This window comes from Conger conger, chromosome 2 (genome assembly GCF_963514075.1).
Source record: "Conger conger chromosome 2, fConCon1.1, whole genome shotgun sequence".
NCBI classification, from domain to species: domain Eukaryota; kingdom Metazoa; phylum Chordata; class Actinopteri; order Anguilliformes; family Congridae; genus Conger; species Conger conger.
The window spans coordinates 22,268,028-22,283,154 of NC_083761.1; the positions used below are offsets into that span (position 1 = coordinate 22,268,028).

General features: G+C 43.3%; 2 protein-coding genes across 2 annotated transcripts; both read left to right on the forward strand.

Annotated features, from left to right (window-relative positions):
• Positions 1-3,005: 3,005 nt before the first annotated feature.
• si:ch73-127m5.2 (uncharacterized protein LOC561202 homolog) lies at positions 3,006-6,175 on the forward strand. The gene is made up of 4 exons (XM_061230393.1): positions 3,006-3,083; positions 4,191-4,875; positions 5,266-5,395; positions 5,701-6,175. Exons 2-4 carry the CDS (start codon positions 4,395-4,397, stop codon positions 6,173-6,175), a joined length of 1,086 nt encoding a protein of 361 aa, XP_061086377.1. The 5' UTR covers positions 3,006-3,083; positions 4,191-4,394.
• A 3,779-nt stretch (positions 6,176-9,954) lies between these two features.
• Positions 9,955-15,074, forward strand: si:dkey-21e13.3 (uncharacterized protein LOC100150043 homolog). The gene is made up of 5 exons (XM_061230394.1): positions 9,955-9,958; positions 12,089-12,193; positions 12,343-12,462; positions 13,386-13,511; positions 14,602-15,074. The coding sequence occupies exons 1-5, from the start codon at positions 9,955-9,957 to the stop codon at positions 15,072-15,074; spliced, it is 828 nt and encodes a 275-aa protein (XP_061086378.1).
• Positions 15,075-15,127: the final 53 nt, after the last annotated feature.

Here is a 15,127-nt window from a genome sequence, read left to right on the forward strand (position 1 = left end):
ACCTCAGCCACTAGGCTACAAGCTGGGAGGTATCCTTGAAACCTAATTCCACCCTACCCATAATGGGACATGACAGATTACACCCTGCTACTCAAAATTTGAATATTGATATTTTGATATCCAGACCTGAACTATTGATGGTAAGGTTATAAGACTTGCAGCAGATGCCACTGAGGGCATGTTCTTTTGTTAATAGTTTAATTGTAAAATCCAATGAAGGAAATAGGGTGAACACACCACGACAGACTGAGGCATTCCAGATGTAAGTGCAAGGAGCCTATAGTCACCTATTCATATACTGGCTTCCACTCTGGTTCCAATAATCTCTGGTGAGACAAAGTTTATGGAGAAGCCCACCATAAAAGCAGTGATGGGAGAATAGGTGTATTTTCACATATCTACCCTTTGTACTATTATATTAATCCTGCTTAGTTTTTATAAATGTTGTACAATTTCTATAAGCCCTTATATCCACCTGTTTTGAAAATTCAGTAGAGAACCAAAATTCCAATTAGAACTGGCACCAACAAAGCAAAACATTTCAGGTGTTCCTTGTAGAATGGCTGCTTCTTTGCTTGGCATCATATTTAACAATGTACATTCTTATGCTGCCACCTGCTGGCTGACAGTGATAAGTCAAATGGGGAATGAGACATGAAAAGCTGGAGTCCACGAACTAGGTTAGTAGGCCATGCTAAGCTTCTTTGGAGTCGCAATAATTACCAGTGAAACAGCAACATTTCACTGTATCCCTAAAAAAAGGTGAACACAATGCCAAATTGGCGTTTGGAAAAATGGCATTATAGGTCAGTCTAACAATGAGAACACTATTTTTATTCTGTCAACAATGGGAGCTAATGTGAGGGGAACCATTCCAGGGATGTATTTCAGATAGAGAAAAATCTGATCTTGACTGCACTCACTTAAACCTACAGTTGAAAGAACTTCAGCAGGCTAAACACAATGAATGCACAAAATGATTAAACATGCCAAAACGTCATAGCTACAACAAGCTGAATATTCTTGGACAGTTTAATATATCAAACCTTTCCCATATCCTGTCAACAGGCGGGCAAGTCCATCTTTCAGACAAGAATCAGTACATACTGAATGAAGAGGGTGTAATGAATAGGCCATAGTAGCTCTAAAAAATCTTCAGAAATCTTCATAGGTACAGGAACTAGCTCACCAAATAAGTCAATGCTGGTCATTCTGATTAGAGCCAACATATTTTTGCTGGCCCCAACCAGGTTGCAGGAAAACAATCCGAAAATATAATGTCCCTTTCTAGTTGCTCTAGAAATAGAGTGTGTGGGGTTGAATTAGGCGAAAAAAGGATGAAGAAACTCACGGACTGTGTTTCCTTTGGAAAGCAGATTACAGATTATTAAGTAGGATCCTTTCCGTGGTTCACAAAACCTCATTCTCCCATTGCTGGTAACTAAAAACTTTTCCATTCACTTAACATGTGCTACAAATGCAGTGTAAACAATACATCACTTCAATAACTGGTGAAAACTTAGTATCAAAGATACTAAGCACTGATTTCAATGAGAATATATTTGGTATAAATCTGCAAATTTAATTTTGTATGGGGGATGTAAATGATTTACCATTACTAATCAGAACAACATATTATTTGAAAAGTACAAACATTAGCATTAGATATAAAAATGTATCTGCCAGTAAATGCTGACTAGTTACCCTTCTTTGTTTATCACATAGTATTTTGGGGACACAGTCTGGGATACAATCAGGATTGGGGACATAATCAGGATTGGGCAAATTGATCCTAGATTCTTAGAAACAAACCATGTGAAGAATTGGACAGTAACCAGACAATATTTTAACCTTATTGGCAGCAGCCTTCACTAAAATTCAAATATATTTTATTGTATAATGTTCATTAGGCTAATTGTTGAAAGGATGATGCATCAATGATGATGGATGTAATGGATGATGCATCAATTTAAAAATGTGTTATTTTGTGTTATGTTATTTATTTCACAGGAACGATCATTTTAAAAAAGGCTTAAAAGAACAAACATAGTCTTGGACCCAACTCACAATCTATTTTTCAGTGGGTTCCTGCCTGCAGAGTGAAGAAAAGGAAGATGTTGGAACAAGGAAGGAAATAAGAAAAAGAGAAGAGTTACAGCAAAAAATAAAAGGGAGAGAGTAAAATATGAGAGTATATATAGAAAAAGGAAAAATAAATAATTACAAATGCAAGAGGGACCGCTAACTACCAACCGGTAGTTAGCATGATAAATTGGGCCAGAGATGTGAATATTGTAACAGTTATTTGAAAGTATGGATGGATGTAGATGTTCAATGGATAGCTAATGGGAGGGAGTGTGGGAGTTCCAGATGAGAGTAAAACTTGGGACTGGGCTATCCTATCAGATGAGTGAGTGGGTTGAAGAGTGCACATTGTTTCAGGCAAGTTTATTTGATAATACAGTTTCATGGCAGATGTGCAATAGTTTTCAAAATTAAGGGAGTTTTCGTTCTGCTTTCCCAGTTATGGCAAAACATAAAATAAAAAAAAGAAATGGGAATTTAATGTATTTAATTAATTAATTACCACCAAAGGAGTTCATAAAATGATGGCTAGTGAGAACGTTACAATTAGTCACATTTTGCGCGTGCACACCCATGGAGAATAAGAGAAGCCAGGGATGCCAATGACCCTGTTATTCGTTCTTAAACAATTCTGTATACGTCATATAAAATGTATAACTGGCGCAGTTACGTCTATGATTTAGCACCATCGTTTAGCACGAACAACCAAAAAGACTTCTACCAGTTGCAAACGTTACGCATCTCTTCCGCTACCGGAAATAAAAATATCAGACGCCACTGTTGAGAGGCATCCCAAACGTCCAATAAAAGTTGGAAGAGTTCATGATTGACATCCCGTCGACCAATAGAACTCTTAGCAACGGATACTGGAGATGCGCTTCTATGGTGGTTAGTAACAACCCAAACACCACTGAAGAAGAAGGAAATCGTGCCTTGTTTTTTTTCCACGTACTGTTCTAGGATCAGCGAAAAAGGACGAAAAAGTGAACGGTAGAGTGGTAAGTAAGAAATCCTTCAGCTAGTAACTGACTTCAATTCGGTTTGCTGTTTGTAGAAATATATAGCGATGATTTCTTGGTCACTACCTAATATAAATTATCCACCATAGATCGCAGCGCAATAATTCCGCGAGCATATCACGATGCTTCCTGCCAAAACGCCATTAAAACGAAGATTGTGGTTAAATCCACATGTACTGTTCTCGGATCAGTAGAAGAACAAAAAACCCAAAACGACCAGGCAATAAGAAACCAGTCGGCTAGTAACTTATTCTTTGGATAAGAGACAGCAAATTGGTTTAGTACGCACAAGATTTATTGGTAAACTATACTGAGTACAACAGTCTCACATGTCACGTGCATGAATAACTTGCCTGCTGTGGTCCGCGCGCCTTGCAGCTTGCTGCGTGGAAACGCAAGTCACAAACTCCCTGAACTTCCCCTCCCTATTAGCTATTACTATTGGTAGCTATTAGTCACCTATACACACGTGGTGTAGTCTAAATCAGCGAGTTACAAAAATACAGTACGCGATCAAAAGACACTTAAAACGGAATATTAAAGTTTCAAAAATTTCAATGAAGCAATAGCAGCAAATGTTTACTAAATTAACTATACATACATTATTTATATTAAAATGTTATAGGCGTTAAAATATACAGTGTTGAAGAATTTTGCCAGTTTGTATTATATGGAATTATTCATAACTGTGTGACCAGTAGAAAACGGAAACCCAATGGAAACTGCAGCAGGGAAATCATTACAACACTGGGCAATGACTGTTCACACCAGTGTTACTCACTGCAGTTGTGATACTACAAGGGCACTAAACCCACAGTTCTACACTAGGGCCGTTGTATTAGGGATCCAGGAAATGGGCACCGTGTGTGTGCGTGTGTGCCTGCTGTCTGTCTGCCTGCCTGCATGCGTTCACTCATCTTGGGTCAGTACATTTATCTACTGCTCTTCTAGGTAACATGACTACGCAGTTGGGACATTTTATATGGTATTGCAACAGGGTCTGCAATCGAAAATGTTTATCTGTCGAAAAAGGTAGCAAGTGATCATGAAGAAATGCTTCATTGGCTTTCTCTCCCTTTCTCTCAGGCACTAAAAGAAAAGCCAGGCCGAGAAGCGAGAGACAGAGGGCACAGGAAAGGAGAGACCTCCCACGGGAGAACTCCGCGAATGTAAAAAAAGAAAAGAAAAAGAAAGTAAAAGAAGCAGCGAAGGGTGAAGTGAACACACAAAGGAAGGCGTGACCAGGGCGGAGTGGTGGAAGAAAGGAAGCCCTTGAAGGAGGAAGAGAGGATGGAACCCAATACCTGTGGCGTGAGCGAGATTCCCGGCGGGGCGGCGGCCAAAGCGGAGCACGTGCAGGGGCAGGGCATGGCCCTGGAGCAGGCCCTGCAGCAGATGGTGGGGGCGCTGCCACAGAAGGCGCACTGCGAGGGCCAGGGCGACAGACCGAACGGGGCCCCCCACGAAGGGGGGCCGAGCCAGGGGCCGGGCGAGGGGGGCTCCGTCCACATGCTGCCGTTCGCGGAGGTGGTCTCCCTCCTGGACCCCAACATGAAGAGCACCAAGGCGCGCAAGTATGAGATCCAGTACGAGGAGGTGAAGCGCAGGCTGGACCCCCCGGAGAAGATGTCCCTGCGCTCACTGGCGGCCTACACCCGCGTGAGCCGCGGCCCCGCCAGCAAGCGCACCCTGCTGGAGTCCCTGCAGCCCTTCGGCCTGGCTCCCAGCGCCAACACCGCCGTCTCCAGCTCCTTCTCCAAGCTCACAGAAGGTACGGTCTGGGCAGAGGCTAGGGCTGCGCGATATAGCTATTGCGGTACATCCAATAGCGCAATTTTCTTTGTGCAATAGGAACTACCTCTGGCAGGTGGTGGTAGGTTTGTTCCTTCTGTTCGTCTTTAGTCATACTTGATATCTCCAAACTTCAGTGAAAGGAGGATTGTCTCCTGCTTAGTCTAATCAACTGTAGGTTGCTCTGGATAAGAGCGTCTGCCAAATGCCATTAATGTAATGTAATAGGGGTTGGGGTTCTATGGAATCAAAGGGTTCCTTTTGGAATTTTGTTCAAGAGTTTAGTCTTGTTACATTTGGTCGTTTAACAGAATCAGTAGTGAACGTTTGATGGGTCTGTAATGAAATTTTGTCAAAACTCCTTCCTCAGGAGACACGGCCGCCCTCTGCAAGGACATGAGGGACTTTGCTGCCCAGTACATGAATTACGATGCAATCGTGAAAACGCTGCTCCCTGAGACCAACCAGGTCCAACACTGGTCAAAAATCATTGAGACAAGGTAACATCAAAAGTGAATCATTTTCAATTCAGTTCATTGGAATTAATTGGTTCTGAGTTTTCGTGAATTTAATCTCAGCAAAGTTGCAGTTTTCAAGCCAACATTAGGACTCGACACAACAGGGCACAAGACTCTAGAAGAGGGTTGGGTGGCCCTGTTCTGGGTTGGTGTGTGGGGACTTAATCTATGTTCCTTCTATCTTAGCAACTGGTGAACTGTATAAGTCTTCCAGAAGTTTGTGTTGTACTGATGACAAAACGAGCTAAGCCGCTTTTTCCTTTTTCATTCTCGACGCCTCTTTTCAGGAACTATCTGGAGGACATGAGGAAGTGCTTCCACGACCCGTCGAACAGCAGGACGTTCGACAACGTCACCCACGGCTTCGGCACGGCCGTGCTGGACGTGGCCTTCGACATGATCGAGAAGGTCATAGACAAGCAGATCCGGGTGCTGTCGGGGAGCCCCGAGCCCGAGGACTCTCAGCAGGAGAAGCGCGTGCGAAAGCGCAAGGCCAGAGCCGCGCCCGGGGACGGCGAGGCCAAGCCCAGGACTCCCAAGGCCCCCAGGGTCAAGGGCGAGGGCAAAGCCAAAGCGGCCAAGAAACAGCAGCTCCTAGTACCCACCCCGGAGGTGGCGGTAGCAGCAACGGCAGCGGAGATGGGAGTGGGGGTAGGGGTAGGGGTCGGGGTCGGGGTTGTGCAGGACACGCCCGCCGACATCGAGAGCAGCGTCCTCACCCTCGTTTCCGTCGGTTACGAGGCCATCTCGAGCGGACTGTGATTGGAAACATACGGGGACATTGCTGTACTGTACACATGCCGGCATTTTGTTTTCCGGGCGGTGGATCTTATTTTAGTTTAATAGCCTGTTTTATTCTTTAATTCCTTTTGTCTGAGTCTGGTGCTGTTTTATGCTGTACTGCGTAGCAGAAACAAGGGGTGGCATTTTTTTTAGAATGTGCTAGCTAAGCTTAATTTACAACTAACTTTGGCTGTCTAGCTCGTAGCCCAGGTTTCTGGTGGTCCCTACATGTGTGGGGACACATTTCTTTGTTCTTTTTGTTTATAGACATTAGGTATTTTAGGTATTACAACATGGACGCCTGTATTTCATTATTCTCTTTTATTTGTAGAAACTGACATAGATACTGTGAGACTGCTGTTGAAACACCATTACTGTAACCGACGCAGGTGCAACCACAGGTGTGACACTAGTGTAACGGCACTAATGTAACAGATGCAGGTGTAACTCCAGGTGCGACGTGTGGGTGTAACGTCATTAATGCTGCAGGTTTGACCACGGACTAGCCTCTTCCTGTGTACAATATCCCTTGAAAGCATTTTCGACCGAAGCTAATAGCTACATTTCTACTTTATTTATTTGGGTGTCGAGTTGTGCGTGCCCGGGCACGCGTGTGTGCATGAGGGTTTAAGGTTATATTCCCTGGTGTGGTACTGCCGTATAGTTTTCTGTCAACGTACATCAAGTCCAATCACAGCTAACCAAAAAAAGACAGTTTATTTAGCCGACTTACAGTTAATTATACTAAGCAAGATACAATCCCTCCTGGAGCAATACGGGGTTAAGGGCCTTGCTCAAGGGCCCAACAGCAGTGCACATATTATTGTGGCTACGCCAGGGCTTGAACCACCAACCATCCAGGTCTCAGTCACGTACCTTAGCCAGCAGATAAGCCAGCAGCCATTTGGTAGATAACAAATAGAAACTGTTGTTATGCGGCAGACCTCTGGTCTGAGGTCTGTTGTACAGTACTCTGGTTCAGTAGCTGTGATGTATCGGTCTTTCACAGAGACAGGGCATAGACACAGTGCAGGCACACACTTTAGGCAAATGTCAGCACTGATGCCACCCCACACAACCCATACCCTGAAGCCATGCAGCATTTAAAAATGGTTATTTTACCATTATGTGCAGTCCAAACAACTACCACCACATATCTTCTCTTATCAGATTCATAGTATATCAACCTTTCCACCCTGACTCCTCCACGGTGCAAACGCACAAACCCCATCTTAGGAGCAAGTGCATTTTTACTTGTGCTGCACTGGTCACTGTTACCATCATGCTCTACCTTGGTTTTCTTATTTTTCATCATTGTCGCTTTACATTTTTTTGTGACCTGAGAGATTCAAATTTCAGTGTATAGTGTTTTTGTATAAAATCACTGGACCTGTTGAAGTCAATGTGTGTTTATGTAGCCCATACATATTGGTGGTTTGAAGAGATATTCAGGTACTCGGGAATAGAAACATACTATAAACTGCGAAATCTTGCCTATCAATGAGAATTTTTGAAGTTGAACCACTGTAGCAACCTGCATTCATGATTTATTCATCAATGAATCAGGTGATAAAGACCGATTTACCGTTTGCGTTTTTTGTAGCTTCAGTGAATGTATTCGCTGCGTATGTTCACAGCTTTCTTGAATAGTGTTTTTTTTTTCCAATCAATAACAAATACAAACTTTTTTCCTTATTCAGCTTGGTTTTTAGGTTTGGAAAGTTGAACAATGATTGCCATACCATGACTAGGATTTCTTTCTTCTTTTTTTTCTTTTTTTACAAAAAATAAAAAATGCTTTGACAAAGAACGCTTCAACTCACATTCCTTTTCCCATGTTACTTCTGCACTGTTGATTTAGCCATTCGGTTTTGAAATAGGTTTCTTCCTGATATATGACTGAGGGCCTTGTGGGGGGGGGGGGGGGGGGGCACAATATCTGTGCACACCTTAGGTTTTATGGACAACGTGACTGTGACGTCACCCATTGATGGTCATCCGTGGGCTTGTGAAAAACGTTTTGAAGTCTTGGAGAAGCGCAGTTTTCATAGAGCCATGAACCAAAGACTGTGCAGTAGGGAAAAGGGGGGACCCTTATATGGTCATGACGTCCGGGCACTGTGTGATTGGCAATCCGGAGCAGTGAGTAGTAGGCAGTGGCACAAACTGTTCATGCTTGGTCCATAAAATATCGAAATATTGTCCAAATGTCACAACTTAACAAATCGCACACACCAAACAAAGAAAAAACAGATTGTAACTATACGTTCTTGTGGGAAGAATGACCTGACTATGTATTTTCACTGTACCATTGACTTACATTGAAACGGGTGGCTGAAAGACCTATACTTGAGCTAAACACGCTCTCAACAAGACCAAGGAGTGAGTTACAAACATGAAGCCGAAACTTTACCTTTTGGTTTAGCCCACTTCCCTCACGTTTACAGATCTTGGGTCATTCAACAGGAGCTGCTCCATGTTACGTAATGAAAAACAAGAGGAATGAAAAACACTCCAATGACCATGTAATGATATCCTTCATGGTAGAATGAGAAAATTCTGGTATATAATCTGTTTTTAAAACAATGCAACAGGACATACCCTGCCAACTGAAACCCTTGCCCCCTGAGCAATAATGCAGCCAAATACTGGCAGTACTGGCACAGCGACCATTCGGACCCAGATTGTGGGTTACTTCTCTACACAGAACGAGTGCAGAAGGCGCCCCTGACCAGCTGTCCAAGAAGGCCTTTGGCAGTAGTGAGTGTGTGGGAAGCATGAGCACTTATCAGGTTCTTGCTGGCCAAAATGCAAATCTGGCACTTGCTACTCGACCATCACGAAAAGTGGTCCGTCATTTTACTATTTTCTTTTCATTTTAATGTCTTGACCTATGATGTTATTGAGTTTAAATAAAGTTAAAAAAAATAATAATAATTACCATTATATTTGTTACATGAGATTGTTAGGGGCATGTGGCCAATTTTCCCAACTGAACAGTATTACCAAACTACCCCCAAAAAAACATAATTATTTAATAAGGATTCAATATGATAACCATACACGCTACCACTTTTCAAGCAGTGAGCAAGAGGCATCCAGGAGGAATGAAACGTATAACATATAACAGCCAAGTAACAGAATACATGCTCTTACAGAGAACTGCAAGCAGTTCATATGAATTTCATATGAATTTCGTGATGTTTAAGGCGATTTGAAAATAGAAACATCGTTCTTGTGCTTCCTGTTCAATGCAAACCATTTTAGTGCTCAACAACATACATTTACTTGTTGCTTTATTGCTTAGCTATGGAACCTGTCACGAACACTGTGTATTAAAGCAACAGTGTCATGCAGAGGGTATTGTGCAGTGAAGAGCTTTGAGGAGATTTAGGATTTGGAGTGCATTAGCGAAGACTGAAGGTGGGAGAATCTGCAGGACGCAAACTATCGGAAGGCTGGTGTCGCGACGGAAAAGTGCGAGAAGCAAAAAAAAACAAAGCACACGCAAAATAAAAAAAAAAAGGTCAGCATGAGAAAAGGACAACGAGATATAGGAGATATGAGAGAATAAAATGATAGCGATGCTGTAGAGCAATATCAAAGAATTAGCATAAAGGTAATCGGTAGAAACCGGGTCAAAAGAGATACTGCAGCTGAGTAGAACCTGGGAGTTCTGCGCGCAAGAGCTTGCTGAACCAAAATGCCACTCCTCTCCGAGACACACCACGCCAGCAAGGAGCCTGGTGACAATAGGCATGGGTGAGTTAAGGAACCTTCCTGTTCTGACAGTGGCTCCAATGTTCTGCTTTACTTGCAGGGTGAAAACTAGTGAATGCGATGTCCTAGCCCTATATCAAAGAGTGCCAGTTTGGCGTCACTTTATGATAAAAGCTGTCATGAGTATATGCGGTGGTGTGGTATTAACGGCTGGGACCGTTGCCAGGGTATTGGTTCTTCTGACAGGGAGGGCACTAAGTTGTTGTTTAAGTGATATAAGATCATAAGCCGCCCGACACACAGGCGCGTTCACCTGCGCACATAGGCTATGCCTTACAAACGCAAGCAGAAACTGATAATCTGCCTCGCTGAGACTGCCGTGTGCGCTTGCACAGGAACTTCTGTAAGGGAGATAAAGTGTCATTCAGAAAGAGAAAAGAACAACAAAATATGATGTGGTAGGAATTAGATGATGGGTTATTCTGTCTTTACATCCACTCTTATCCATACCCAACCTCCCCGAAACATTACTAAAGCAAAGAGTGCAAAAGAATTGTAATAGCACATGTACAGAACCACCCTGACCCCCTAACAGACCTGACTTTCTGGTACTTATGAAGGATTAGCTCAATGCTTACTGAGTATCTGGCATCTGTCAGGAAGACACATGCAAATGCTAAGCCCCCTCAACTCTACAAGCTTTCTGTCTCCCTGATGCTACCGCTCCTGTTAATCCATGGACAGACTAAAATGTTTGGATGTAATGGGGGTCTATAAAGAGCGTGATGCAGAAACGAGCACTGGAACAAGGTGTAAGACACTGAGGCTTCGCAAATTAAAACAATGAGCAGCGAGCACTCAGTCACTGTTGGCCCAATGAACCAATCAAAGACTTGCCCTTTCTCGAGCAAATTTTTATGATTGGTGCAAATCAATGTGTCAGTGATAACATACTGTGAAGCCTTAGTCACACTATTTCCTGTTTACTAGTCATGATTCAGAAGTAAGTACAGGAATAAGGTTATTTGTTTGCTTATCAGACATCTTTATGTGGGAAATTTGACAGTCATTCAGCTGGATACTTCAGCGAAAAGAGAAACAGTTCCTGAATCTTTCTGCACAAGACTGCAAGATCTGCGCTATACCCTTCTTGTGGTTTGAACCGCACTGCTCAATCAGAGCCTAGCTATTTTCTTAACCAATGGGCTGAAAACACATGTGTAAAATTACTTTAGTTGTTTGTACAGTACATCTCTGGAAAAAAATGAAGAGACCACATCAAAATTTCCATTTCACAGTTCATGGTATGTGCCAAATTTCTAAATTTGTGTATTTCTTTTTAACATATTTTGTTTTAATTCTAAACAAAAATATGATCAAAATGCTAAAAATACATACATATTGTATCGTATGTTGAATAATGTATTATATTGAATAACTAAAGTTTATACCCATAAATAAAGAATAAAAATAATTTATTAATTTAGTTGGAAGGGTTCCACAATCAATATTTGCTGGAGTAACACCCAAGTCTTCTTCAACAATATGGGGTGGTCTCTTAATTTCCTACTGTATTTTCCTGTATTTTTCTCTATGTGTATCACACCACAAGGGTGAACATATATGTCAGCTATAGCAGGATGCATTCAGAATAGAGGACAATGTTGAATTGGCCAGATGCTCACACTCACATATTTTCATTCAGAATCTCATCATACCAAAAATCCCAAGCCAAAGTATCTGTTTGTCAATGAAGCTGAAGCCATGATGTTCAACAGCAAAAATGTATGCCAATGCTCACAACACTGTTTGTTCTGCAAAAATCAACAAAAAGGTCCGAAACCGCCAATTGGCTTCATATCGCAACCTAATCACCAAGGAAACGCACACAGTGTCACCATTTCATATCAGAATCAGGAATGAATGCACATTGTAACACAAAGTACGTTTTTTTATTTTGCTAACATGATTATTGGCTAGAAAAAGGGATTATAATGGCAATAGGTAAACATGAAATATCCATGTGCACATGCACCCACACATACACACACATTTGTATACATATGTCAAGTCAGATTGTGTGTTCAGTATGTACAGTTGAGTACAGCTGTTTTTCTGCTTAGAGTCTGTGTCCAGAGGCTGAATGGGTGTTGGTCTGTCTGTCTGTCTAAGACCCTTTCAATGAAGCATTGGTGGCCATCAGTGTGAGCACAGAACTTATCGAAGAGGAGCTGCAACCCCATTTGGACACACTGCTGACTGCTCTAGAGGAAGGACGTGAGTGTCACATCGAGTGCTGCTTCACACACAATTTATCAGGTTTCAAAGCCTGTAAGTTTACCAGTGTGGTCCTGATTTAGGCTGCTGTAAACACATTATTTTGCTTGTGATTTAAAGCTTTCATATCATATGTGCGTTTCTCCCAGAGGAAGGGGCTGCCAGGCAGATAGCAGACAGTTGGATTTTACCTTCACTGGCTCACATACTGAGAAGGAACACCCTACAATTGAAGGCCCTCATGATCGTGTACGAGCTGGCTGGAGAAGGTGAGGAAGGGGTCTAAGTGAAGACGAGGGGCCGATATGTGTGTGTGTGTGTCAGTATTACCATTCAGAATGTGGCCTCAAAAGGAAAGGGCTCAATGTCAGTGCTGTGGTGTGAGGTATTGTCCAGTGTTTCACTGGTTCAGTGTGGTCTCAATCTCAAGGGATAAGTGTCACAATAATGTTCATTCTGTGCAATGAATGAATATAGCAAATGACATAGTGAGTAAATGGTCATAGCTATTACACTTTTTATGCTTGAGTGTCAGTGCTATGCTGTGTCAGTGGCTTCTTTGTGGTTTTTGCTGAGTGTCAGTAGTGGGGTTTCCATCCACCTGTTTTTATGCAAAATTGGAATTGGAATGTCGGTGAAAATACCTGACATTCTGAAATACCTGATTGATTTTTACACTTGGACGTGGAGGAAAAGTTGGCATATCCATAGAGAGAAGATGTGAAAAAGGGTGATGGAAACTGCTGATTTTTAGAATAAATAATTGCGTGACAGGGAAATAAGTCCATACATATGCTCCAGAAGGCCAAAAACAGTAGTTGGTGGAAACCCATACTGATTCACATTTTCATTTGCTGACTTTTTGGAAATTCACTTAACATTTGTAAAACATTTGGATGGAAACAATGTTAACATTAGTTTTACCATTGAGGGCTGAGTCAGTATTTCACTGTGTCAGTAGTCCCTCAGCAGTGAGTAGCTCAGTGTCAGTATTTCACTGTTTCAGTGGTCCCTCAGCAGTGAGTAGCTCAGTGTCAGTATTTCACTGTTTCAGTGGTCCCTCAGCAGTGAGTAGCTCAGTGTCAGTAATTCACTGTGTCAGTGATCACTCAGCAGTGAGTGCAATGAGTAGTTCAGTGTCAGTATTTCACTGTGTCAGTGAGCTGCTGTGCTGTGTTGTGTTGGTTTCCAGCCACAGCTAGGGGGCGCTGTATGGAAGCAGGCCTGGGCATCGCTCTGCTCTCCCTGCTGAGTAGCACAGACCAGGACCTGCTGTTGCACACGTGCCGTGCCATCAGCAGGATCTGCTACGATAACAGTGAGTACACTGTCACAGCCCTGTAACCGATTCAGACCTGGGTTCAAATAGTATTTGTTTTGGATTCGGTGCTCTATTGATCATGCCTGGTGCAATAGAGCCTGCAAGGAGAAGCAAATGGGCATTTCATTTTTTCCAATAGACCAGTCCAGTCTAATACTATTTCACCCCAGGTCTGAACTGATTGCATACACCCCACATCTATTTTGTAAGTTTGGAATTTTTCCAGGTTCAGCCAGTTTGGACTGGCCAATCACAACAGCTTAGCCCATCCTATTAATACAACCCCACACTTAGTTCTTCTCAGTCTGCTGTCTAACTGAGCTCGTAACAAATGCACAATAGGGGGAAGTGATGGTAACCTGTCAACTGAGACCATCTTTTCCTGAGTGAAGGTACAGCCAATTATCAATTACGCATTGCTCAATGGAGCTGCCAGCCACAGTCAGCACTTGCCAGCCACAATGGGTGTAAATGGCATGTTTGGGTGAATGACCTATACTTTAGCTCTTTTTGGCTGGACATTTTGAAACAGGTTAGAACTGGCAAGTGCTCATCTGGATTGGACCCTCACAATTCTCAAGGCTTAGCAAAATGGAAACCAAATGGAAACCAGCTTGCCTTTCAGTCCTTCCACATCGACCGTGCACAGTGATGAGTGCAAGGGTGTGCAGTCTGTGATGCACTTGGCTATTTTTGAGAAACCTCAGGTGGCCTTTTTCATGTGATTTCAGCAGTAAACAGTAGATGTGACAATGTTTTCAAGAAGCCCTGTTAACACAACCAAGTTTAATACTTGGTATGCAGACCCTGCTGGAAAAAAACAGTTCAAGCTATGTTTTGAAACGGCTGGTAACCAGCTTGAAATAGTTTGAACAGCTCAAGCTATGGCTTGATATAGCTAGTTGACCAGCTCATACCCAGCTAGACCAGCTTTATGACCAGCTTTGCCATGCTGGTTGATCAGCTCATACTAGTTTATGACCAGTTTGACCGGTTACATTTTCAAGATGGTCAAGCTGGCATAGCTGGATTTTACAACAGGGGTAACTTTCTGTTTAACCCTCTGTGTCTCCCCCAACTGTCTCAGACCTGCTGCAAGACCAGCTGGTTCGCAATGGGGCCATAGCTCCGCTGGCGGCCATCTTGAAGAAGTACCCCAGGAACAAGGCCCTGATGAGCGCATGCCTGCTCGCCCTTTGCAGTCTGGCGGACATGGGCGAGGAAGAGAGCTCGAGGCTGACCTGGGAGGAGCTGGGGCACGTCAGTGAGGGGGAGGTGGCCTACCGGGGCACCCACAGGCACTCCTTGGGGTTCTCGTCCAAGGTGACCGTGGTGAGGCTCAACCAGCGGTCGGGCAACCAGCACACGGTCACGGTCGAGGTGGTGCACCGCTGCTCCAGAGCTTTGTGGGGAGCTCATATCGCACGGCAGACCGCCAGGCAGTTCCGGCCCACCCCGTTTCAGGTCTGCCACCGGTTTTGCCAGATCATAAAGAACAGGGTCCGGAACCTTCCAAAAACTCGAAGCTTGAAGGCCAGACTGTTCCACACTTTCTTGTGAAGCAGGACCGAAAGGCTGAGTGCTTGGTAAAGGGAAGGGGTGGATCTGACAAG

Excerpts from the sequence above, each read along its gene's own strand:
- si:ch73-127m5.2 (XM_061230393.1), top strand. The coding sequence starts at position 4,395 with ATGGAACCCAATACCTGTGGCGTGAGCGAGATTCCCGGCGGGGCGGCG. Across the intron at positions 4,876-5,265 it reads CTTCTCCAAGCTCACAGAAG|GAGACACGGCCGCCCTCTGC; the intron begins GTACGGTCTGGG and ends CTCCTTCCTCAG. Across the intron at positions 5,396-5,700 it reads TCAAAAATCATTGAGACAAG|GAACTATCTGGAGGACATGA; the intron begins GTAACATCAAAA and ends GCCTCTTTTCAG.
- si:dkey-21e13.3 (XM_061230394.1), top strand. Across the intron at positions 12,194-12,342 it reads GACTGCTCTAGAGGAAGGAC|AGGAAGGGGCTGCCAGGCAG; the intron begins GTGAGTGTCACA and ends CGTTTCTCCCAG. Across the intron at positions 13,512-14,601 it reads CAGGATCTGCTACGATAACA|ACCTGCTGCAAGACCAGCTG; the intron begins GTGAGTACACTG and ends CAACTGTCTCAG.